This window comes from Oncorhynchus nerka, linkage group LG8, assembly GCF_034236695.1.
Source record: "Oncorhynchus nerka isolate Pitt River linkage group LG8, Oner_Uvic_2.0, whole genome shotgun sequence".
NCBI lineage: Eukaryota > Metazoa > Chordata > Actinopteri > Salmoniformes > Salmonidae > Oncorhynchus > Oncorhynchus nerka.
This window is the reverse complement of record NC_088403.1, coordinates 40,767,139-40,794,204: the sequence shown is the minus strand read 5'-3', so window position 1 is coordinate 40,794,204 and position 27,066 is coordinate 40,767,139. Positions and strand designations below refer to the sequence as shown.

Sequence of the window (27,066 nt, the reverse complement as noted above, 5' to 3'; positions counted from 1 at the left end):
AAATACATTTGAAAATATTTCTAAAAACCTATTTTCGCTGTGTCATTTTGGGGTAGATTGCTGAGGATAACAAAATTATGTAATCCATTTTAGAATAAGGCTGTAACGTAACAAAATGAGGAAAAAGTCAAGGGGTCTGAATAATTTCTGAAGGCACTGTATATAAAAGGCTATGTAGGCCTGTTGGATAACAGCACCATCATTTTGCATTTTGGGGGTTTGGGATCATAAAATGTCTTTAATGTAAGGCTTATGTAGCATCATGCTTGAATTTTCACACTGATCAAAGCTCTAATCAAATCCAGACATATTTATATGCTTTATTTGCTTCAGAATGACAATCTGATTTTGGCGGGAATTACAGGGTTACCTGGGAGAAAAGTGATTTATTCTGGGGATGGAGGGTTCTAAAATACTGGGAAAACATTGAACCCTATTAGTCACACTCCCTTCCCTTCTTCTTGTCTCATCTTGTTAAATTTACTGACAGATGCAACTCAATAATCACTAGGGCTATTGCCACATGCACTCCCCAAACTGTGGGCTTCCCGAATAGGGATAGGACTATGTGCTTGTGATTTGAAACATCTATTTTTTTTAAAGAAGCGAATGATCCTCGGTGGCTAAGACATTCTCTCTGGTGAATTATTTTGAACAATTTTATTTAGACATGAGTAATGACAGTAATGACAATCCATACTCTATTTTTTCAGACAGCATCAGACACATTGTCTAAACATACTGAGAAATAGTGTTTCGCTCACTTCTTTCTGTCGGGGCGCTTCTATGTCAAGTAAATCAATATTTAAATATTTTATTTGGAGGGGCAAGGAGGTAACGGAGGGCGGGCCAGGCCCCTAAGTCCCGCCCATAAATGCCTGCCCTTGCTTTAGTATACCGTTGTTCCTGTACATCGCCACAGAGTGGAGCTAATGCTTCATATTTGGAACATAGGGCTGGACTGTAAAGGATTGGAATTGGAACAATGCTGCTCTCTTCGGGCTCTTCAAGCGAAGTGCAGAGGCCTCCTCTGTTCCTAGCCCATTGTCACGTCGATAATGAATCATTTGCATGAACATTTTTCTCCTATATGAGAACGCGCACTGCCTATATTGTGGGACCCACATACAATAAACACACTGTAACTAACTTTCAAAGGCACTAACAAGTTTAGTCTGGCGTCAATCAAACAAACAATAATTCAAAAGGGAGACTTCACTCAATGACACTACACATTTTATAATGGCATTCACATGGTCTATAATTATCCTTTAACTAATGTTCAAAGCCACAAACAGTTGTTTAAGCTTAGATTGATCTGAAATCTGTCTGTTGCTGTCCTTGATGCTGACATAAGGAAAGCTTAACAGTAGGCTCCATCCATCCTTCATCTATCATCCACCCATCCATCAAGCAGAAGGGAGACTTTGTGCACAGATTAGAATGACGTTTTAATAATAAATAAATAGCAGCATCACACAGAAAAAAACAACACTGTCTTGTGGATGATTGAAATAGTCAAAACATGAGAAGTGTCATTGACAAACATTCACAAGTAAATGGTATGAAAACCGGTGATTGATTGATTGATTGATTGTAATGTCATGTAATAATAACACAAAATATCTTTAGCTATGGACCAGGGCATTATGCTGTGTTTATGACAAGTGGAAAACTTGGAAAATACAACTTGTACTGTAAACTGGGAGCAACAAGTTGTGTGCATTTACATGCTTTGAACTCATTGAGAATGCTGATTGGTGAATGGTAAACAATCTGCGTCAACCATAAACTAAAAGTACAGCTATCATGCTCGTAAACAAATGACAGTGTTCAAAAACCATATAAATAGAATACATTATGTTTTCTATTTGCATTTAACTGCTACAAATGTTGTTATCAAGGTCATTTTCTTAGTAGGTGACAACAGAGCTCAGCATGTGGGATGATAGATTGAGTATCCCACTAGTAATTACGAGTTGGAGGGGGGTTAAATTATATTTTTCCCAGTTGTATGCTCATAGTTAAGAGATGTCATAAACCCAGCACTAGCATGGCTTGCTAACGCTGACAAGGGAAAGTTCAGTGCTAGCAAGAAAAACGAATGCCCTGGACCAGAAACAGCTATATTTTACACACACACAGTTATGGCTAACATATACATACAGCTTCAAATTAATTGTTTAGGATACCTCTTGACATCGCTCCTCAATCAGAACGCAAACTGATTTCGGATCAGGCGCCCGTCCTCTCTGCAGTACTTTTCATTCTTTTAGTTTAATGTTTTTGTCAGACTTTATGTCAAACACGTCAATGGGCCTGTAGCAACCCACCTTTTCAACCCAAAATTGACGTTATATTTTTTGTCTGATAAATGCTCCAAAATTACTAGCGACGATCGCTTAGACCTTCTGTTCAATCTTCCTTATGTAAGAGAGAACTTGACATCATAGTGAATGAATTGATACGTTTTTGACCTTTGAACTTTGACCTGTGTAGAGGGGTCAGAGGTTGTCATATATACATTCATTCAGGTGCTCTGGTGTTTTGGTTGTGGTTGTTGCAGCGTTTGATTATCGGTTGTAGGAATAATTTGGGTTGTAGGTCAGAGTGGGATATACTGTATAGGCCTGAAGGATTACTAACATACTGTACATTTGGTTTGTTCTATGATAGGGTTATAGACTATAGTTATGGTTGAGTTATGGTCATAGCTATGGTTGTAAAGATGACAGAAGGGGGATTATCTTCTTGTGAAGTTAGGTTGGCTGTGTGAGACAAAAGCATGCGCACACTGCAGCCCTTCGGGACCTGCACTGCTGTTCATCCTTAACTTGACTGTTTCTGATCTTCTCAAAGAATGCTGTGTAAATCTGAGTGAGGTGATACATTATGATGTGTGAGAGAGATCCACTGTACACAGTGTTTCCAACCCCTTCATTCACCGACCCTCTTGGAAATGATTTATTTCATGCATTCATACAGACACCACAAGGTGGAGCTATGACACTATCACCGGGGCTCTATTGTGTTCAGTTACATTCCTCTCTCCATTCAACATTACTAGTCTACCTATATTAACCATTTTTGGCCTTTTTATACACACCTGAAGAGCTCAATTCAGACCTGTTATATTCTTATGTAGTGTCCTAACCAGTTATAACATGGTGCTGAACTGTTACTAAAATCCATAATACAGTTGAGTTTGGGTATATTTTAAGTCTTGAGTCTCTCTCTGTTCAGCTTTGTTCATGGCTTCTTCTTCTGTGGGTTTCTAGATTGAAGCAGTACTTTTCTATTACATCCAGGTCAAGATGAGTCCTTCCCATAGAGTTGTATAGAAGGCTCTTGTGCCACAATGCCACCTTTAACATGGACAGTCACTGAGGGCTTCCCATTCTACAGATAAGAGATGGGCTTTCTAGTATCTCTATGGTCCTTCCTTGGCCCTGTGCTCTGTGGATGTGTCCACTGTCTCTCTATAAGACAAACCCAGTATCGTCCCCCTCTCTTGCACGCATCACAATAGATGTCCATTCCGTCCATCCATCGTCACCCAATGAGACGCAGCGCTGTCATAATTCAATTAACCAATCAACCAATCAGACGCTGCTGGTGCGCTCCACCTGGGCGTGGCAGAAGCTGTCGACGGAAAGCTTCAGCTCCGACATTCCAGGTTTTAATCCCGACATTATCCCGGGACATTCCATCTCCATCCCCATCCTGCCATCTGTGGGGTCGACAGGTTCCATCCCTCTGATCATCCCATTCCCATCTGCCCGGTCCCCTCCACCACCATTCCGACAGTCACTATTCCGGTCCACACTTCCCATCTTCCCATTCCCACCATTATGTCCAAATATGGGCACGATGGCATGTGACGGACACGGCATCATCGTAACTGCAAGCGACTTATTACTAACTCCGGCGTTTGGCCCTGTGTTATACTGGCAACGTATATAGCTGGAAAACGCCCTTCTATATGTCTTATTAAACAAGGTATATACTAAAGGGTTAACTCCAGAGGATATATATCCCACCCATACGAAGACGTTGAGGAGCTCGGCTAATAGCGGCTCATTGCATGAACCCTGGCAGAGGACGTATGTGACATTGGTGATGAAGAAAGGACACCACATGATCAGGAAGAGGAAGAACACAATCCCCAGCACCTAGAGAATAGGACAGAGAACATAGAACACATTAGAACAGATTGGATTAGAGAACACAATCCTCACAACGTAGAACATAGAACAGAGTAGAATATACAACATAGAACAAGATTAGTGTGGAGTATAAACGGTTATGGAATGCAATAGAACAGAATGGAAAATAATGAAATGGAAGAGACGAGAAGCGAAGGAGACGAGAACAGAAAAGAAGATCATAGTTGTGTAAATTTGGTCCTCACTTTGGAGGCTCGCCTCTCGTTCTTGATGGCCTGCATCATCCCCCGTCTCCCAATACTGTCCCGTGGATCATGCCCCGCCGGCGAGCTCAGCTGGGATGCCACCTCGGAACTTGGAATTATGCTGATGTCCTCTGAGGGGGAGGTGTTTAGGAGGCTGGCCTGCCGGACATGCTCTGCTCCTTTCTGGCAGCTCAGACTCCCTTGTCTGCTAGGAGGAGGAGCCTCAATGTTTATGGGTGGGATTTGGAAGTTTGGGGCCGGGGATCTGGGGTATGAGGGCGTGGGCGGCGGGTGTAGTGGCTGATGGGAAGGAGTCTTCCCCTCGTAGAGGAAGACGGTTGCCTGGCGCTGGAGGACCTGGAAAAAGACAGACAGGATGTGATATTACAGCGGTCTTATTTTGTCCTACTGTTCTTATGTCTTACGTCTGTGTTTGCTATGTGTATGAGCCACATGCCTTTTAAGCCAAAGACACATTTCCATTCCTATCAAAAAGGGAGCAAATCAAAACATGCTAACGCCATCTTAGTGCTTGTAGCCGACAAAGTTGGGCCTGTGTTATATTTCCTCTCTGACAGACCAATGAGATTAAATCAGAGGCGGGAAAAATACATGGCTAGCCAATCAAAAGACATAATGTCATAACGCCAATTAAAACATTCTCTGACAGACCTGTACGGTTAGGTAGTAGGACACCACCATGATGACCAATGGGATGAAGAAGGCCACGAACGAGCCAATCAGCATGAAGTGCTCCTCGTTGAGGACACAGCTTCCGTCAACAAACACCTTGTCCTTGTTACGGAGGCCGATGACCGGGATAGGCATTGACACTCCTAGTAGAAGGAGAGAGAGAAAGAGAGAGTAATTAGAGAAGAAAAGAGAGAGATTAGAGAGAGACAGTTAAAGACATTGTCCTTGTAAAGGCTGATGACCGGGATAGGGAGAGAAAGAAAGAGAGGGATGACAAAGTAGGGAAGGAGGGAGGGGAGAGAAAGAAGATAGGGATAAGAGAAAGAAAAGGAGAGACAGATGAAGATGTTGTCCTTGTTGTGGATGCTGATTACTGTTATAGGCATGGACACTCCTTAGAGAAGGAGAGAGATAAATAGAAGGATGTGGCGAGCAGAGACATGAAGAAATGGTCCTGGTTGTGGAGGTCGATGACTAGGAAAGGTATGGATGAAAAAATAGAAAGAGAGAGGAAATAGGGATGAGAGAAGGAAATAAAGAGGAGTGGGATGGAGGAGAGGGATCGAGACTGTTTTTGTTGTGCAGACCTAATAAGCTTGAATGAAATGTAGAGAGAAGGATGAAAGAAGAATACAGAGGGTTGAGAGAGAAGTGAGAGAAAGAGAGATAGAAAAAGGATAGAGAGAGAGACAAAAAGGTAAAGAGAGAGCGAGAAAGAGAGAGACGGAGAGACAGACTAACAGATAAAAGACAGATAAAAGAGTAATTCCATGCATCCCTCTAATCCAGGGGTGTCAAACTTATTTTTCCCCTTGGGGCTGTATTTAGTCTTCAATGAGGTCCGTCAATATATGCAAAAAATTGTATATTTTAGCTTTCATTTCTGTGATTATTAATGATTTTGACACAGTCAAGAAACTGCATGAATTTGGAAAGTACTCAGACCCCTTGACTTTTCCCGCATTTTGTTCTGTTACAAAAACCAACCCATGAGGTTGAAGGAATTGTCTGTAGAGCTCCGAGACAGGATTGGGTCGAGGCACAGATCTGGGGAAGTGTACCAAACATGTTCTGCAGCATTGAAGGTCCCCAAGATCACAACAACCTAATTTTTCAATGGAATAAGTCTGGAACGGCCAAGACTCTTCCTAGAGATGGCCGCTCTGCCAAACTGAGCAATCGGGCCTTGGTCAGGGAGGTGACCAAGAGCCTGATGGTCACTCTGACAGAGCCCATGAGTTCCTCAGTGGACATGGGAGAACCTTCCAGAAGGACAACCATCTCTGCAGCTCTCCAGCAATCAGGCCATTATGGTAGAGTGGCCAGACGAAAGCCATAAGGCGCATTACAGCCCGCTTGGAATTAGCCAAAAGGCAGGAAAAAAAGGACTCTCAGACCATGAGAAACAAGATTCTCAGGTCTGATGAAACCAAGATTGAACTCTTTGGCCTGAATGCCAAGCAACACGTCTGGAAGAAAACTGGCACCATCCCTACGGAGAAGCAAGGTGGTGGCAGCATTATGCTGTGGGGATGTTTTTCATCAGCAGGGTCTGGGAAACTAGTCAGGATCAAGGGAAATATGAACAGAGCAAAGTACGACGAGATCCTTGATGAAAACCTGCTCCAGTGCACTCAGAACCTCAGACTTCCGCGAAGGGTCACCTTCCAACAGGACAATGACCCTAAGCACACAGCCAAGACAACGTAGGAGTGTCTTCGGAACAAGTCTCTGAAAGTCCTTGAGTAACCCAGCCAGAACCCGGACTTTAACCTGATTGAACTTCTCTGGAGAGACCTGAAAATAGCTGTGCAGCGACGCTCCCCATCCAACCTGACAGAGCTTGAGAGGATCTGCAGAGAAGAATGGGAGAAACTACCCCAAATACAGGTGTGCCAAGCTTATAGCATCATATCCAAGAAGACTCGAGGCAGTAATCGCTGCTAACCACAATTCCCTGGCAAGCCCTGAGAATACTTGATGGATGATGGAAGAAGCGTGTTGTTTTTATTTATTTTGTTTTAAGCCTTGCCCAAACCATAGCTCTAACCTTAACCACTCAGAATTAATGCCTGAACTGTTAACCTTTGAGTTGTTTCTGTTTTAAGCCTGTAACCACGCGGAATTAACCCTGTAACCACGCGGAATTATAGCATAAAAAAATAGACGTTCATCCATCATACTTCGAAGTTCGCGATTGGACTTCCTCGGACCATGTCATCTGTTTAACACACATGCACGCACACACGCAAGCACACACAGAGACAGAGATACTGAGGCACACACACAACCTGACCTTTCACCCTGTCATCTGGCTGTCTACCAGACCCATTGACGTTACTTATCTATCCATCCTTAAATAGCGAAAGAGAGAGAGACAGATGGAGAGAGAATCATGTCTGTGTCAGTCTCACACAGTTTTGGTATACCACCATGCTTCACAACGAGAGGGAGGGAGAGAGAGATGGAGGGATAAACAGCCAGGAGGTCTAGATGAGTAGGCAGAAAAAGAGGAAATAACAAAGTCTCCTTCTGCCTCTATTCATCAACATTTCCTAAAGGAGTACTCTGTGCGTGTGTGTGCGTGTGTGTGGGTGTGACGCATGCACCCATATATCCCCACACCTACCTATTGATATAGTCCATACAGCTGCTATCTTCATCATAGCTTTAGTTCTGGAGTTGAAACGGCTGTGCTCTATAGGATTTCTTATGGCTACGTATCGATCCAGAGATATAGCACACAAGTGCATTATACTGGCTGTAGAGAAGAGAACATCCAGGTAGATCCAGATAGGACACAATGCACTGGGCAGGGGCCAAGCATAGTCTGGAAGAGGAAATGGGGAAAGTCAGGTTAGATACAGTGCCTTTGGAAAATATTCAGACCCTTTGACTTTTTCCACATTTGTTTTTACTTTATGGCTTTATTCTGAAATGGATTAAAACAAAAACAAATTTCTCAGTAACCTAAACACAATACCCCATAATGATAAAGTGAAAACAGGTTTTAGAAATGTTTGCAAATGTATAAAAATTTAAAAACAGAAATACCTTATTTACTTAAGTATTCAGACACTTTGCTATGAGACTCGAAATTGAGCTCAGTTGCATCCTGTTTCCATTGATCACACTTGAGAAATTTCTACAACTTGATTGGAGTTCACCTGTGGTAAATTCAATTGATTGGAAATTATTTGGAAATAAATACACCTGTCTATATAAGGACCAACAGTTGACAGTACATGTCAGAGCAAAAACCAAGCCATGAGGTTGAAGAAATTGTCCTTGGAGCTCAGAGACAGGATTGGTTTGAGGCACAGATCTGGGGAATGGTACGAAAACATTTCTGCAGCATTGAAGGTCACCAAGAACACAGTGGACTCCATCATTCTTAAATTGAAGAAGTTTGGAACCAACAAGACTCTTCCTAGAGCTGGCCGCCCAGCTAAAATGAGCAATCGGAGAGAAGAGCCTTGGTCAGGGAGGTGACCAAGAACCCAGTGAGGAACCCAATAACCTAGAGTTCCTCTGTGGAGATGGGAGAACCTTCCAGATGGATAACCATCTCTGTAGCACCACCATTCAGGCCTTTATAGTAAAGTGACCAGATGGAAGGCACTCCTCAGTAAAAGGCACATGACAGCCCACTTGGAGTTTGCCAAAAGGCACATAAAGACTCTCAGAACATGAGAAACAAGATTCTCTCGTCTGATGAAACCAAGATTGAACTCATTGGCCTGAATGCCAAGCATCACGTCTGGAGGAAACGTGGCACGGTGAAGCAAGGTGGTGGTAGCATCATGCTGTGGGGATGTTTTTCAGCAGCAGGGACTGGGAGACTAGTCAGGATCGAGGCAAAGATGAACAACGCAAAGTACAGAGAGATCCTTGGTAAAAACCTGCTCCAGAGCGCTCAGGACCTCAGACTGGCACAGAGGTTTACCTTCCAACAGGACCATGACCCTAAGCTCACATCCAAGACAACATAGGAGTGGCTTCTGGACAAGTCTCTGAATGTCCTTGAGTGGCCTAGCCAGAGCCGATCGAACATCTCTGGAGAGACCTGAAAATAGCTGTGCAGCAACACTCCCAATCCAACCTGACCGAGCTTGAGAAGATCTGCAGAGAAGAATGAGAGAAACTCCCCAAATACAGGTGTGCCAAGCTTGTATACCCAAGAAGACTCAAGGCTGTAATCGCTGCCAAAATGTGCTTCAACAAAGTACTGAGTAAAGGGTCTGAATACTTTATATTAATTAGCCCAATATTCTGAACCTGTTTTTGCTTTGTCATTATAGGTTATTGTGTGTAGATTAATGAGGGAAAAAAATATTTAATCCATTTTAGAATAAGGCTGTAACCTATCAAAATGTGGAAAAAGGGGTCTGAAAACTTTCCGAAGGCACTGAAGATATGACATTTTCAGCGCTGATGTGGAACACAGATATTATTCAAATTAAAGTAGTATGATATATGCAAAGTATGCACTTCATATGCAAATGAGTCATGAATACATAGTAAACCCATAATGTGATGTTATTAACACATCTTCAAGTTTTATGTAAAACTGAGAGTTTGTAAAAATGTGAAACATTGTTGTATACTATTTTATGTTAATTAAATACATCATAATATGCTAATTAGTCTGTGCAGAATTAAAAACTACAGCATGTTAAACCAATATATTTAAAATCAGAGGGTCATATTGTCAACATAATTTACGTTTTATGCAGAACTGGGAGTCACACACACACCAGGGGTGGTAAGAATAATTGGGATTACATGATAATGAACAAAAAGCAGGAACACCTTCCTAATATTGAGTTGCACCCCCCTCTTTTGCATCAATTCGTTAGGGCATGGACTCTACAAGGTGTCGAATGCATTTCACAGGACTGCTGCTTTTAGTGTCTGTGTGTCCTTGTGTGGTTTTGTTGTGTATTTATTGTGATGCATGTATTGGCTGGTGCATTTTCCTTTTGGGGAGTTACTAAGTACTATCTTATCTTAGCCTACTAAATGGGTTATCAGGTTTTACTGTCATCCCATAGCTATCTTTTACATTAAGTGGTCACTTTCTGCAGTTTCTCCCCAGCTAGTAGTTTAATAGTGGTAGGATTACTGTTCTTGGGTCATCCCAGATTGCCCGTTACATGATAAAACATGCATTCTTACAGTTATCTATGAATGAGTTCTGTCATCTTTCATTCTCGCTGTAACATAAGTTAAAATCTTTTTGGGATAGGGGGCAGCATTTTCACTTTTGGATGAAAAGCGTGCCCAGAGTAAACTGCCTGCTACTCAGGCCCAGTCGCTAATATATCCATATTATTAGTAGATTTGGATAGAAAACACTCTGAAGATTCTAAAACTGCTTGAATGATGTCTGTGAGTATAATAGAACTCACATGGCAGGCGAAAACCTGAGAAAAATCCAACCAGGAAGTGGGAAATCTGAGGTTTCTAGTTTTTCAACTCACTGCCTATCCAATATACAGTGTCTATGGGGTCATATTGCACTTCCTACGGGTTACACTAGATGTCAACGGTCTTTAGAACCTTGTTTGATGCTTCTACTGTGAAGGAGGGGGGGATGGGAGCTGAATGAGTCAGAGGTCTGCCAGAGTGGCATGAGCTGATCATGCGCACTCACGTAAGAGTTAGCTTGCGTTCCATTGCATTTCTAAAGACAAAGGAATTCTCCGGTTGGAACATTATTGAAGATTAATGATAAAAACATCCTAAAGATTGATTCTATACTTCGTTTGACATGTTTCTACGAACTGTAATATGAATTTTCTTCTGAACTATTACCTGGACTTGCCCGCGCGTCGTGAGTTTGGATTTGTGAACTGAACGCGCAAACAAAAAGAGGTATTTGGACATAAATGATGGACTTTATCGAACAAATCAAAACATTTCTTGTGGAACTGGGATTCCTGGGAGTGCATTCTGATGAAGATCATCAAAGGTTAGTGAATATTTATAATGCTATTTCTGACTTCTGTTGACTACACAACATGGCTGAAATCTGTATGGCTTGTTTTGTTGTCTGAGCACTGTACTCAGATTATTGCATGGTTTGTTTTTTCCGTAAAGGTTTTTTGAAATCTGACACAGAGGTTGCATTAAGGAGAAGTATATCTCTAATTCTGTGCATGTTGTCGAGGGGTTCCGCTAGTGGAACTAGCCACAATAAGTTAATTAAGGTTAGGCAATATTTTAAGAGCATTCTATGCATTTGGATAGTAGTAATCAAGTTAATGTGCGTTACAATGTATGCTTGTACATTGTGTGTTTGCAAAGCATCTCTGCTAGTCATTTTATCTGAGCGTGACTCATCTAACACCATCGTGCTTGGCCGCTTCATGTGCTGTCCAGCAGTCGATCAGCCCGATAACTTTTTCTACTCGGATGGCATTTGTCGTCGGCTAAACATTACTGGGTCAGAAGTGGGCCTCCTGAGTGGCGCAGTGGTCAGCGACTCCTGTGCTGGGCCGGGCGCAGTGCACACTGACACAGTCGCCAGGTGCACGGCATTTCCTCTGACACATTGGTGCGGCTGGCTTCCGGGTTAAGTGGGCATTGTGTCAAGAAGCAGTGCAGCTTGGCTGGGTTGTGTTTCGGAGGACGCACGGCGTCCTCTCGATCTTCACCTCTCCCGAGTCCGTACGGGAGTTGCAGCGATGAGACAAGACTGTAATTACTAGTTGGATACCATGAAATTGGGGAGAAAAAAAATAATATTTATATATACAGTGGGGCAAAAAATATTTAGTCAGCCACCAATTGTGCAAGTTCTCCCACCTACAAAGATGAGAGAAGCCTGTAATTTTCATCATAGGTACACTTCAACTATGACAGACAAAATGAGAAGGAAAAAAAAATCCAGAAAATCACATTGGAGGATCTTTAATTAATTTATTTTCAAATTATGGTGGAAAATAAGTATTTGGTCAATAACAAAGGTTTATCTCAATACTTTGGGGGTTGAGATCTGGAGACTGGCTAGGCCACTCCAGGACCTTGAAATGCTTTTTACGAAGCCACTCCTTCATTGCCCGGGTGGTGTGTTTGGGATCATTGTCATGCTGAAAGACCCAGCCAAGTTTCATCTTCAATGCCCTTGCTGATGGAAGGAGGTTTTCACTCAAAATCTCACGATACATGGCCCCATTCATTATTTTCTTTACGCGGATCAGTCGTCCTGGTCCCTTTGCAGAAAAACAGCCCCAAAGCATGATGCTTCCACCCCCATGCTTCACAGTAGGTATGGTGTTCTTTGGATGCAACTCAGCATTCTTTGTCCTCCAAACACGACGAGTTGAGTTTTTACCAAAAAGTTATATTTTGGTTTCATCTGACCATATGACATTCTCCCAATCTTCTTCTGGATCATCCAAATACTCTCTAGCAAACTTCAGACGGGCCTGGACATGTACTGGGGGACACATCTGGCACTGCAGGATTTGAGTCCCTGGCGGCATAGTGTGTTACTGATGGTAGGCTTTGTTACTTTGGTCCCAGCTCTCTGCAGGTCATTCACTAGGTCCCCCCGTGTGGTTCTGGGATTTTTGCTCACCGTTCTTGTGATCATTTTGACCCCACGGGGTGAGATCTTGCGTGGAGCCCCAGATTGAGGGAGATTATCAGTGGTCTTGTATGTCTCCATTTCCTAATAATGGCTCCCACAGTTGATTTTTTCAAACGAAGCTGCTTACCTATTGCAGATTCAGTCTTCCCAGCCTGGTGCAGGTCTACAATTGTGATTCTGTTGTCCTTTTACAGCTCTTTGGTCTTGGCCATCGTGGAGTTTGGAGTGTGACTGTTTGAGGTTGTGGACAGGTGCTTGATTCGAGGCAAGTAACACTGAAACATGCATGAGAGCATTAGCTCACGCTCTCCGCAGAGTTTTAAACAGGTCAACATTCACAAGGCCACAGGGCCAGACGGATTAGCATGACGTGTACTCCAAATCAGAGCTGACCAACTGGAAAGTGTCTTCACTGACATTTTTAACCTCTCCCTGTCTGAGTCTGTAATAACAACATGTTTCAAGCCGACCACCATAGTCAATGTGCCCAAGAACACTAAAGTAACCTGCCTAAATGACTTCCGACCTATAGCACTCAAGTCTGTAGCCATGAAGTGCTTCGAAAGGCTGGTCATGGCTCACATCAACACCATTATCCCAGAAACTCTAGACCCACTCCAATTTGCATACCACCCCAACAGATCCACAGATGATGCAATCTCTATTGCACTCCACAATGCCCTTTCCCGCCTGGACAAAAGGAACACCTATGTGAGAATGCTATTCATTGACTTCAGCTCATTGTTCAACACCATAGTGCCCTCAACGCTCATCACTAAGCTAAGGAGTCTGGACTTCCTGACGGGCCTCCCCAGGTGGTAAGCGTAGGTAACAACACTTCCGCCACACTGATCCTCAACAAAGGGGCCCCAACACCATCATTCAGTTTGCCGATGACACAACAGTGGTAGGCCTGATCACCGACAATGATGAAGCTGCCTATAGGGAGGGGGTCAGAGACCTGAACGTGTGATGCCAGGACAACAACCTCTCCCTCAATTTCATCAAGACAAAGGAGATTATTGTGGACTACAGGACAAGAAGGACCGAGCACGCCCCCATTCTCATCGACGGGGCTGTAGTGGAGCAGGTTGAGAGCTTCAGGTTCCTTGGTGTTCACATCACCAACAAACTTTCATGGTCCAAGCACACCAAGATAGTTGAGTTGTGAAGAGGGCACGACAAAACCTATTCCCCCTCAGGAGACTGAAAAGATTTGGCATGGGTCCTCAGATCCTGAAAAGTTTCTACAACTGCACCATTGAGAGCATCCTTACTGGTTTCATCACTGCCTGGTATGGTAAATACTCGGCCTCCGACCGCAAGGCACTACAGAGGGTAGTGTGTACGGCTCATTACATCACCGGGACCAAGCTTCCTGCCATCCAGGACCTCTATACCTGGAGGTGTCAGAGGATGGCCCTAAAAACTGTCAAAGACTCCAGCCACCCTAGTCATAGACTGTTCAGCAAGCTGTACAAGACCACCAAGTCTAGGTCCAACAGGTTTCTAAACAGCTTTTACCCCCAAACCATAATCTTCCTGAACATCTAATCAAATGGCTACCCAGACTATTCACATTGTCCCCCCTCCCCCCATATTTTACACGCACTGCTACTCTCTGTTATTATCAATGCATAGTCACTTTAATAACTATACCTACATGTACATACTATTACCTCAATTACCTCGACTAACCGGTGTCCCCGTAAATTGACTCTGTACCGGTACCCCCTGTATATAGTCTCCACATTGACTCTGTACCGGTACCCCCTGTATATATCCTCCACATTGACTCTGTACCGGTACCCCCTGTATATATCCTCGCTATTGTGATTTTACTGCTGCTGCTTATTTATTTGTTACTTTTATTAATTTTTCATTTTTTTAAAGTATGTTTAATTTTATGTATTTTTTTTAAACTGCATTGTTAGTAAGTAAGCATTTGACTGTAAGATCTACACCTGTTGTATTTGGCGCATGTGACAAATAAAAAATGCGTTTTTTTTTCATGTTTGTGTCAGCCCTGTGGTCCTGTAGCTATGTTGCATAGGTAGAATATCCTCATTTTCCAAGATGACAGCTCTTCCTGCGTCAGCAAGGCCACCTGGCTGTGCTAATTAGATAGGTTGCATATTTCCCATGTACCAAGATGACAGCTCATTTTGCCTCATCGAATGTACTTAGCGGTGCATCATATGAGAAATAGACATAGTGCTACATTAGATCATGCTACACATAATTAGTATTCCCACATAGGCCTAGAAGACAATAATTTAATGGTAAAATGACCTTAGCTGGTCTATTGAGAGCTCCTAAATGGCAATGAGTTTCACTGCCAGTACCATGCCTCATTAAGTTGGCTTTGATGGACTCAGGCGTGGTCAATAGCATAGATGTTGCCGTCTTGGATTCTTCATATAAAGCACATTGCATATACAGTGGGGTACAAAATGATTGACATCCCCGATAAAGATGAGCAATAGTGACAGTATAAAATAAATAAATCATAACTATATTGTATGCTAAAAAAAAAATGTTTTTATTTTTATTTTATACTAATAGAATTGCTCAGAGAAATATTTTGTTGAACAAGTAATACAAAAAAATGTATAGGTCAAAATTATTGACACGCCTAAAGATTCATAAAGATTTAATAAAGCAGTCACAAGTTTAGTATTTGGTCCCGTCTTTCTAAAATGCAATGACTACATCAAGCTTGTGCAGGTTTGTCACACAACAGAATGTCACAGATGTCTCTTTTGAGGGAGACTACGGAAGCTCAGGACCTTCACATCTGGCTTCTTCACCTGCGGGATTGACTAAGATCAGCCACATGTACAGCTGATGAAACTGGGGAGTATTTCTGTCTATAATAAAGCCCTTTTTTGAGGTGAAAAACATATTCTGATTGGCTGGGACTGGCTCCCAGTGGATGGGCCTATGCCCTCCCAGGCCCACCCATGGCTTCGCCCCTGCCCGGTCATATGAAGTCCATAGATTAGGGCCTAATTCATTTATTTCAATTGACTCATTTCCTTATATGAACTGTAACTCAGTTAAATTGTTGAAATTATTGCATGTTGCGTTTATATTTTTGTTCAGTATAGGATGATATGTCATGTTTAGGATGGTTACATAAAACAGATGGTTAATTAAGGCAAAAACCAAAGTAAGATGGTTGGTCGGAGGCTTAAAGCAAACTTCTAGCAAACCAAAGGTTGCGAGTTTGAATCTCATCACAGACAACTTTAGCATTTTAGCTAATTAGCAACTTTTCAACTACTTACTATATTTTAACTACTTAGCATGTTAGCTAACCCTTCCCCTCATCCTTCCCCTAACCCTAACCCTTTTATTTTATTTTTTATTTAACTAGACAAGCCAGTAAAGAACAAATTCTTATTCACAATGACATCCTACCCCGTACGACGCTGGGCCAATTGGGTGCCGCCTATGGAACTCCCAATCACAGCTGGTTGTGAATCGAACCAGGGTCTGTAGTAACTCCTTTAGCACTGAGATGCAGTGCCTTAGACTGCTGTGCCACTCCTATACTTAACCCTAACCTTAACAAGCATGCTAGCATTAGCCACCTAGCTAGAATTTGTAACATATTGTACATTTTACAACTTCATAACATATAATACGAATTGTAATTTGTAACATATCATATGAAATGGGTGATAGACATCCACAAAATAATACATACCTTACGAAATGAGGTGACTCGGCTAACTTACAGAATAATACGAATTGCCCTGAGACCAGGTTGAGTAGAATGGTTTGGATTTCTCCCAGAACACAATGGCTGCCATTTTCAGACCATTCTGGAACTTTGAGGGTTCATGACATAACCCTTCTTGTAATTTAATAGGATCTCTCTGCAGAAGAGTATCTACAGTGGTTATTCCTTTAAAAGTTGTCATACCTGCAGCAGTGCTTTGCCAGGTACTGCGGAATGGTATGGCATTTTGGAGTGGATGAAGTCATAGTATTTTACCATTGTTGCCATTAACTTCTTGGTGACAGGGGGTAAACTGCCTGCTGTCCCAGATGCTAATATATGCATATAATTATTAGTATTTGATAGAAAACACTCCGAAGTTTCTAAAACTGTTTGAATGATGTCTGTGAGTATAACAGAACTCATATGGCAGGCGAAAACCTGAGACAAATCCAACCAGGAAGTGGGAAATCTGAGGTTTGTAGTTTTTTCAACTCTTTGCCATTCAGTGTACAGTGTAATGGGGTCATATTGCACTTCCTAAGGCTTCCACTAGATGTCAACCGTCTTTAGAACTTTGTTTGAGGCTTCTACTGTGAAGTGGGGGCGAATGAGAGCTGATTGAGCCAGGCTCTGAGGCGCGGTCACGAGAGAGTTAGCTCCCGTTCCATTGCTTTTCTACAGACATAGGAATTCTCCGGTTGGAACATTATTGAATATTTATGATAAAAACATCCTAAAGATGGATTCTATACTTAGTTTGCCAAGTTTTTACATCTGTAATATAACTTTTCGTCCGACGTTCGGCTGGACCTGAACATGCGTTTGGATTTGTTTACCCAACCCGCTAACAAAAGAAGCTATTTGAACATAAATGTTTCCTCAAATTACAGGAGATGGAGGAGGTAGATTAAAATTTGTTTTCTTGGTTTTAGAACTTTATTTTTGTGTCCAGTTAAGTGCAATTTATTTCAATTTTCCTTGCTATCTTCAGTAGCAAGTAGTAGTAGCTAACTAGCTACCAGTGCGAGCATGCAGTTTTCAGCACAAGAAGTGCAGAATGGCCAACGCTACCAAAAATGTTGTGGACCTTTTCTCTGGGGTACCTGGAAAAGACGTGAATTTAAGCAGAGGGTCGACTTCTGCCTGAAATCAGTTTCATGATAAAGGATGAAAAATTGATGGCGTTCAATACCAATTGGTATAAAAAAGTATAGCTGGTTTATAGGGAGCCATTCATCAAGCCACCTGTATTGCTGGCCTCGCCTGCTTTTTGGAAAGTCTGAGCCTTGGGCGAAAGGAAGGTAGGTACAGTGACATGAAGAACATCAATCGTTCTGCTAAACGGCATAACAAAAGCAGGGAGCATATCAGTGGAGACTCCTCAGGGGAGGAAGGGGAGGACCATCCTCCTCAGTGAATTTCAGAACATGATTTTTTATAGTGAAACATGAAAGTTATTTTTAGATAAAACTATACTAAAGAGATTCACATGTAACCAAATAATTGATCAAGACACACTGTTTTGCAATAAAGGAATACACTGGCCTCAGTGGCACTTTGTAGGGTAGCACCATGTTGTACCTGGAGGACAGCTAGCTTCCATCCTCCTCTGGGTACATTGATGTCAATATAAAACCTAGGAGGTTAATGGTTCTCACCCACTTCCATAGAGTTACACAGTAATTATGACAACTTCCAAAAGACGTCTTCCAACCTATCAGAGCTAGTACTGAAAGCATAAGCTACAGCTAGCTAGCAATGCAGAGCATGAAATGTTCTAAGTAGTTAAAGGCAATATTTGAACAGTTTTGAACAAATAAGTTCTTACAAAATTAAGGAGAAGCAAGAGAGAGAGAGCTACTGTAGCTATATTTAGTAGTATTTTCTTTCTTCACTTTCATTTACTTAGCTAGCTTCAAATGTAGCTAGCTAGTTTAGCCTACTCAAACACACGTTAGTTCTAGTAGCTATGTTGACTATGATGTGACAAGGATGTAGGCTGTGTGTAGCGGGGGGTTTTCGCCTGGTGACAGACATCTGATTTGTTGTGAACTGAAATCCACAAGCAAAGGGAAAAGGTGAGAGGAGGAGAGCACATAGATAGATGCGAGAAGGAATTATATACACTATACAACGAGCTGTTTGTATGTGGCTGCTATGAAAGTAAACTGTGTTTGCTTGTGATCAGGGGTGTATTCATTGCGCCGATTCTGTTGAAAAACTTGAACTGAAGCAAAGCAAACAGTATGAAATGGGAATAAACATACCTGGAATAGGTCCAATAGAAACTCTTGTTTTTCAACTTCCTGCTACTCATGCCAGGAATATAAGATATGCATATTATTAGTCGATTTGGATAGACAACACTCTGAAGTTTCTAAAACTGTTTGAATCATGTCTGTGGGTATAACAAAACTTATGTAGCAGGCAAAACCCAGAGGACTAAGCATTCAGAATTATTTATTTTTGAGCCAGTTCAATGGGTTCTCATGGGGAAACGATATTTCCCAGGCACTTGTTTGAAGTTCCTACCGCTTCCACTGGATGTCACCAGTCTTTGTAATTTGGTTGAGGTTATTCCTTTGTGCAACGAAGAAGTAAGGCCATCCTGGAAAAGGGTAACTGTAACGGTTCTCTTGTGGTGAAGGAGAGTCGGACCAAAATGCAGCGTGTAGATTGCGATCCATGTTTATTCAACAAACGTAACACGAATCTATATTAAACACTACAAAACAATAAACGTAACGAAAACCGAAACAGACTTAATTAGAACAGCCCACTAGCTACAATCCCAATACATACACACCACATACACAAACCCATGCCACACCCTGGCCTGACCAAATAAATAAAGATAAACACAAAATACTTCGACCAGGGCGTGACAGAACCCCCCCCCCCCCTAAGGTGCGGACTCCCAAACGCACCTCAAAACAATAGGGAGGGTCCGGGTGGGCGTCTGTCCATGGTGGCGGCTCCGGCGCGGGACGTGGACCCCACTCAATCAATGTCTTAGTCCCCTCTCCTCGCGTCCCTGGATAGTCCACCCTCGCCGCCGACCATGGCCTAGTAGTCCTCACCCAGAACCCCACTGGACTGAGGAGCAGATCGGGACTGAGGGGCAGCTCGGGACTGAGGGGAAGCTCGGGAGTGAGAGGAAGCTCGGGAGTGAGAGGAAGCTCAGGAGTGAGAGGAAGCTCGGGAGTGAGAGGAAGCTCGGGAGTGAGAGGAAGCTCGGGAGTGAGAGGAAGCTCGGGAGTGAGAGGAAGCTCAGGCAGGTTGATGGATCTACCAGATCCTGGCTGGCTGGTGGTTTCGGCAGATCCTGGCTGACTGGCAGATCCCGGCTCACTGGCAGATCCCGGCTGACTGGCAGATCCCGGCTGACTGGCGGATCCTGGCTGACTGGCGGATCCTGGCTGACTGGCGGATCCTGGCCGACTGGCAGATCCTGGCCGACTGGCAGATCCTGGCCGACTGGCAGTTCTGGCAGATCCCGGCTGACTGGCGGCTCTGGAAGAGTCTGGTTGACTGGCGGATCTGGAAGAGTCTGGTTGACTGGCAGATCTGGAAGAGTCTGGTTGACTAGCAGATCTGGAAGAGTCTGGTTGACTGGCAGATCTGGAAGAGTCTGGATGACTGGCAGATCTGGAAGAGTCTGGCTGACTGGCGGATCTGGAAGAGTCTGGCAGACTGGCAGATCTAGAAGAGTCTGGTTGACTGGCGGATCTGGAAGAGTCTGGTTGACTGGCAGATCTGGAAGAGTCTGACTGACTGGCGGATCCTGGCTGACTGGCAGATCTGGAAGAGTCTGGCTGACTGGCGGATCGTGGCAGACTGAAAGATCTGGCTGCTCCATGCTGACTGGCGGCTCTGGCTGCTCCACGCTGACTGGCGGCTCTGGCTGCTCCATGTAGGCTGACAGCTCTGGCGGCTTCTTACAGACTGGCAGCTCTGGCGGCTCCGTGCAGACTGGCAGCTCCTTACAGACTGACAGCTCCTTGCAGACTGACAGCTCCTTGCAGACTGGCAGCTCCTTGCAGACTGACAGCTCTGGCTGCTCCATGCAGACTGACAGCTCCTTGCAGACTGACAGTTCCGTGCAGACTGGCAGCTCCTTGCAGACTGGCAGCTCCTTGCAGACTGGCAGCTCTGGCTGCTCCATGTAGACTCACAGCTCCTTGCAGACTGACAGCTCCTTGCAGACTGACAGCTCTGGCTGCTCCATGCAGACTGACAGCTCTGGCTGCTTCATGCAGACTGACAGCTCTGGCTGCTTCATGCAGACTGGCAGCTCTTGCTGCTTCATGCAGACTGACAGCTCTGGCTGCTTCATGCAGACTGGCAGCTCTGGCTGCTCCATGTAGACTGACAGCTCTGGCTGCTCCATGCAGACTGGCAGCTCTGGCTGCTCCATGCAGGCTGGCAGCTCTGGCTGCGCTGAACAGGCAGGAGACTCCAGCAGCACAGTAGCGGAGGAAGGCTCTGGCTGCGCTGAACAGGCGGGAGACTCCGGCAGCGCTGTAGAGGAGGAAGGCTCTGGCTGCGCTGAACAGGCGGGAGACTCCGGCAGCGCAGGAGAGGAGAAAGGCTCCGACAGCGCTGGAGAGGCGAGGCGCACTGTAGGCCTGATGTGTGGTGCTGGTACTGGTGGTACTGGACCGAGGACACGCACAGGAAGCCTGGTGCGGGGAGCTGCCACCGGAGGGCTGGGGTGTGGAGGTGGTACTGAATAGACCGGACCGTGCAGGCGCACTGGAGCTCTTGAGCACCGAGCCTGCCCAACCTTACCTGGCTCGATGCCCACTCTAGCCCGGCCGATACGAGGAGCTGGAATATACCGCACCGGGCTATGCACCCGCACTGGGGACACCGTGCGCACCACTGCATAACACGGTGCCTGCCCGGTCTCTCTAGCCCCCCGGTAAGCACAGGGAGTTTGCGCAGGTCTCCTACCTGGCATAGCCCCACTTCCTGTGAGCCTCCCCAAAAAAATGTTTTGGGGCTGACTCTCGGGCTTCCATCCGCGCCGCCGTGCTTGCTTCGCCAACCTCATTCTCCTGTAACCTTCCGCGCACTGCTCCATCGAAATCCAGGCGGGCTCCGGCACTCTCCCTGGGTCGACCGCCCACCTGTCTATCTCCTCCCAAGAAGTATAGTCCATACTGTACTCCTCTTTGGGCTGCTCCTGTTGCCTCTTCTCCTGCTGCACCTTTGGGCGGCTACACTCCCCTGGTTTAGCCCAGGGTCCTCTCCCGTCGAGGATTTCCTCCCATGTCCAGAAATCCTTCTTACGCATCTCCTCTTTGGGCTGCTCCTGCCTGTTGACACACTGCTTGGTCCGTTTGTGGTGGGTGATTCTGTAACGGTTCTCTTGTGGTGAAGGAGAGTCGGACCAAAATGCAGCGTGTAGATTGCGATCCATGTTTATTCAAGAAACGTAACACGAATCTATATTAAACACTACAAAACAATAAAAGTAACGAAAACCGAAACACCCTAATACTGGTGCACATACACACAGAACAAGGACATCAAGACACTGACAATCACCCACGACAAACTCAAAGAATATGGCTGCCTAAATATGGTTCCCAATCAGAGACAATCATTAAACACCTGCCTCTGATTGAGAACCACTTCAGACAGGCATAGACTTAATTAGAACACCCCACTAGCTACAATCCCAATACATACACACCACATACACAAACCCATGCCACACCCTGGCCTGACCAAATAAATAAAGATAAACACAAAATACTTCGACCAGGGTGTGACAGTAACGCTGTTGAGAGTTGGCCAAGACTTGAAAAGTAGCGTTAGTTTCCTCTCGTCCTCTATTGAAAACAGATAGACAATTTGATCGATTATTAACGTTTAAAAATACCTAAAGTTGTATTACAACAGTATTTTGAAATGTTTTGGCAAAGTTTACAGGCAACTTTTGAGATATTTTGTAGTGACTTTGCGCAAATTGGAAGCTGTTTTTTTCTGGATCAAACGCGCCAAATAAATGGACATTTTGGATATATATTGACAGAATTAATCGAACAAAAGGACCATTTGTGATGTTTATGGGACATATTGGAGTGCCAACAAAAGAAGCTCATCAAAGGTAAGGCATGTTTTATATTTTGTTTCTTTGTTTTGTGTAGCACCTGCAGGGTTGAAATATGCTACTCTCTTTGTTTACTGCTGTGCTATCATCAGAAAATAGCTTCTTATGCTTTCGACCGAAAAGCCTTTTTAAAATCTGACATGTTGGCTGGATTCACAACGAGTGTAGCTTTAATTTTCTATCTTGCATGTGTGATTTAATGAAAGTTGGAATTCAATAGTATTTTATTTGAATCTGGCAATTGGCCAAGTGGGACATTTGCGTCCCCCTATCCCAGAGAGGTTAAACCCTTTACAATGAAGATCTGTGAAGTTATTTGGATTTTCACGAATTATCTTTGAAAGACAGGGTCCTGAAAAGGGATTTTTTTTTTTGTTGTTTAAATGTCCACATCAGATTCAAGTTTCTTGGGAAAAGCCGCATCGATCATGTAATGGCCGAATGTCTGCGTATTCAAACCGCGCAACACAAAGAGAAAGTAAGAAACAGGGATGTTCTCAAACAGCTTATCGACATCACTGCATTTTTGAGTGTGCAAGACTTGGCTTTTAGAGGACACGATGAGAAGGAAAGTTCCGCTAACAAGGGAAACTATAAGGAGCTTGCAGAGGTAATTGCACTTTACGGTGCTTTACTTGATGAACATATGGAACTTTCGACTGGCTTTTCTGGAATGTAGAAATTAATTCCGAATGATTTTATAGCTTCCATCGCATCATACATTAAAAGTTTGATTAAAGAGAGAGGTTGACGCACCTACATTTTTTCAAGCGTGCTCAAGTATGCTTTCCACTTTCCGTCTGTATTAATTTAGCAAAGGAGATAACACATAATCACTTCGGACAGACACAAGCAAAAACTGATTACATGAATGTCGCAGCATCCTAGCCTACACCTAAACATTAGAGATCGGACATGCTGTATGGGATGAAAATGAGACGATTTTTCAGTCTGAACTGTAGGCTACCAATAATAGCAGTTGCATACAGCCTATGCGCCCTGTCCATCTGGTCAGGGTAAACAAATTGGTAAAGTTATGTATTTATAGTATATTTTTGTGTCAGGAGAAAATGTGAATGTGATCAAATGGGGTTTATATTCAAACTTGGGCTGACTAGGCTGCCTATACTTTTAACTGGATTTAATCAATCAACATAATAGTGATGATAGATGTGAGTTAATGTTTTATTGGGCCTACAGTTGCATTGGCCTGCATGACCCAAATATGCATAAAGCAAGCTCAGCCCTGTTCTGTTGTCTATTAGTTGTTGTCTCTGGGTCCGGGTAGAGGAAATCCCACTCTTAATCTTGTCTAAATATAATTCATATGAACAAGTGTACGGTTGGGTTTTCTTTTTAAAACCATGTAACCTGATTAGGAAAAACTGGTCCAGTCATAGCCCATGTAAAATCTTTTTACAACGGATTAATCACTGTCATACCTTATATGGTCCAGAGTTTTCCTGGTCAGGTTAACAGATAAGGAAAAACTTGGCCCACCACTCTGGGACCTATGTTTCCACCAGTCTCCTTGCAGTTGTCAGTTATTGTCAGTTATGTGGATGATCAGGGCTTTATTTAGGAACGTTTCTTTGGCTACTTTGATGTGTCAAATGGGAGAGATGCTCAGACTGTTTGACTTTGTGAATTCTGAGATGTCTGAGTTTAACCTACGATAGTGCAGCTGCTAAGGAATGCATCTGCTATTTATATTTACAGCTACTGTAAGTCCCTTCCTATTCCCTGATTTAGAGGTGATAACCACTCCACTGAAGCCACGTCTCATGTGCCCACTCATCCACTGTTTCCTCTCCAAGCCGTATCAATTTTCTCTCATTACTGTATGTAGAGTCAATCACACACACACAAACACAACCACATTATTGCACACAAATAATTTGACTTCTTGCTTGGACTGACTCATTCTTAGCTCTTTTATCTAGCTATATTGTGTATTGTGTTGTTATTTTTTGTCTTCCCAGTCAAATCCTGTCTTTCCTTCAATGGAAGAGTTGAGGTCTTCCCCAACACCATCCATCCATGATGAACCTGTACTGCACTGAAGTCAAGCCTCTGAACACCTCAAATCATGCCTCATACCCCCATTCAATCACTGTTGTGATCCATTCCCAACACTGTGTAAGTAGCCCTTTCATTCCCATTCCCTATAACATTGTAATATAAATGTCTTCATTAAATTCTTTAGGTTAAAATTGCCTTTGACGAGTTTTGAAACACGCTTTGTCATCTCCGTGTGTTCCGTGCCTATATTGTGGGTCTTTAATCCTCCTAAAATGTTCAAGTCACCAGCCTCCACTCCTAACTAAGATATACTATTGTACTCTAAGACAGAGATTCAGTTTACACAGAGCACTAACACAGCCCACTAACGGTTCTCAATGCACTCATAGTCTCACAGAGAAAGAGACAGAGCTAGAGACACAGAGAGAGAGAGAGAGAGACAGATGCAGAGAGCGTTTACACAGACCACATAGCACCAACAATCCTAGATACACAGATAAAGTTTAAACAGACCACACAGAGCACTAACCACAAAAAAATACACTCCCTGTCTAAGAAACAGACCACAGAGCCAACCTCAAGACTGTTTACACATACCACATGGTATGGCCAGTATCCCCACCAGCCACGGCCAGGGGGAGTTATGCACAGTGTAGTTCTACTCACCATAGAGTATGTTGATGAGGGATACAGGCATCACTAGTATCCCCACCAGAATGTCGGCCACGGCCAGAGACCTCAGGAAGAAGTTGGTGGCATTCTGAAGCTTTTTCTCCAATGAGACAGCTAGGATGACCAGGATGTTTCCACACACCGTCAGCACGATGATGACCAGGATGAGGAGTGCCGGCCAGTTCTTCTCCTTCAAATACAACCAAACTTTATTTGTATAGCACCATAGATAGAGAATGACTAGAACAGCCATAGAATATAACTCATGGGTACACTCAAAATGGCTAACCTGGTACTGTAGTGATTGTTGCTCTATATATAGCACATTTGGTAGCAACATCAATTAAATCCATAAAAATAAATAATAATAATAATAGAGATAAATAAAACACATTAACCTTCATGGTCGGTGCTCGAATCACCGCCTCCGCCTGCGACGACCCCAATGACAGGTTACCGTCTACTCCTCCAGCCCCAACCCCCCAGGGTAGACTCTGGTTGAGTCCAAGGTAGGTGGAGTTGTTCCCCCCTGGAAAGACCATCCAGCCCCCTACCTCCAGAGAGTCCCTGGCGGAGGATCCGAACCCGCTCAGTAGGGCTACCCCTCCTGGACTTTCCATCCTGGGAGGGTCTCCTGAGGCCTGGAGGTCCTGGCTGGACCTGCACTACTCCCCTGTCACCACTAGAGGGACCAACCCAGAGGACCATGCGACATCAACAGACTTGGGATTGGTTTGGTTAGGGATAAAAACGTGTTGTCTTGTAATGGGTAGTCCAAGTTTAGGTCCACTTAGAAAGTCTAGAGACTTGGAATTGATTTAGTCTGGGTTCCGGGTGAAAATAGTGTTAGAGTGGAATCAAGTTACAGTTTAGTTAAGTTCACAAAATGGATAGTTACGACTCCAGGTTTAGGTCCACTTGAAAGTAAAGGAAGAGTTGATTGGTGGTTATGTTTCCTCTTATACAGTGGAGAAGGAGAACGCCCCAGGATAAGCTCTTCTTCAGAAGTCCCATGTGAAGGACAAGCTGAGCTGGTCAGTGTTGCCCATTGTTTCATGTTTTTGGTAACTTTAGAGTAGAAGACCCAATGTTTCTATGTTTAGAAAGCTCTAGAGAAAGGGAATACAAAAACATTAAGTTTTACTCTCTCTCTTTCAATCTCTCATTGTGTGTACATGAGTGTGTGCACAGATCTATGTGTATTTGAGTGTATGTGTGTGTATGTCTGTTTGTGTATTTATGTGTGTGTGTGTATCTACTTGTATATCGTCCATACTGTCTATATACACCACATATTTATATTCCGACATTACTCTTTCTGATATTGCATGTTGTGATATTGTAGTAATCTCTAGTTTCTGCTTTTTTACTTTTTTTTCTCGTGGGATGATTTGTGTATTACCATTGTACTGTTAGACATTTACTGAACTGCTGGAGCTAGAAACAAAAGCAATTCACTGCACCTGCTTTAACATCTACTAATCTGTGTACAAGTAAACTTTGATTTGATTAGATTTTTTAAAAGATAAACAGCCTACAGCCTCAAACACTGTAATCCCACATATAAAACTAATGCAGTTTGTGAGGCTTAGAATAATGAAATGGCTACATTAATGGGATACAGTTTGTTTATATAACACGGTTCAGATGATACATCCCAGACCAAGAGAGCGCTATAGGCAATGCAGTTAAACAGGGCTATAAAACAGCAATACATAAAACATAAAATAGATAAGATTTGGTACGGGTCCCCAGGTCCTCAAAAAATTATACAGCTGCACCGTAGAGAGCATCCTGACCAGTTGCATCACCGCCTGGTA

At 43.5% G+C, this 27,066-nt stretch overlaps 1 protein-coding gene across 1 annotated transcript; it reads right to left on the bottom strand.

Annotated features, from left to right (window-relative positions):
* Window positions 1-1,438: 1,438 nt before the first annotated feature.
* Window positions 1,439-26,348, bottom strand: htr2cl1 (5-hydroxytryptamine (serotonin) receptor 2C, G protein-coupled-like 1). The gene is made up of 6 exons (XM_029667233.2): window positions 25,645-26,348; window positions 25,241-25,436; window positions 7,734-7,934; window positions 5,084-5,247; window positions 4,412-4,768; window positions 1,439-4,172 (listed from the first exon to the last, which is right to left on the bottom strand). Exons 1-6 carry the CDS (start codon window positions 25,864-25,866, stop codon window positions 3,603-3,605), a joined length of 1,710 nt encoding a protein of 569 aa, XP_029523093.2. The 5' UTR covers window positions 25,867-26,348; the 3' UTR covers window positions 1,439-3,602.
* Between the last annotated feature and the right edge of the window lie 718 nt (window positions 26,349-27,066).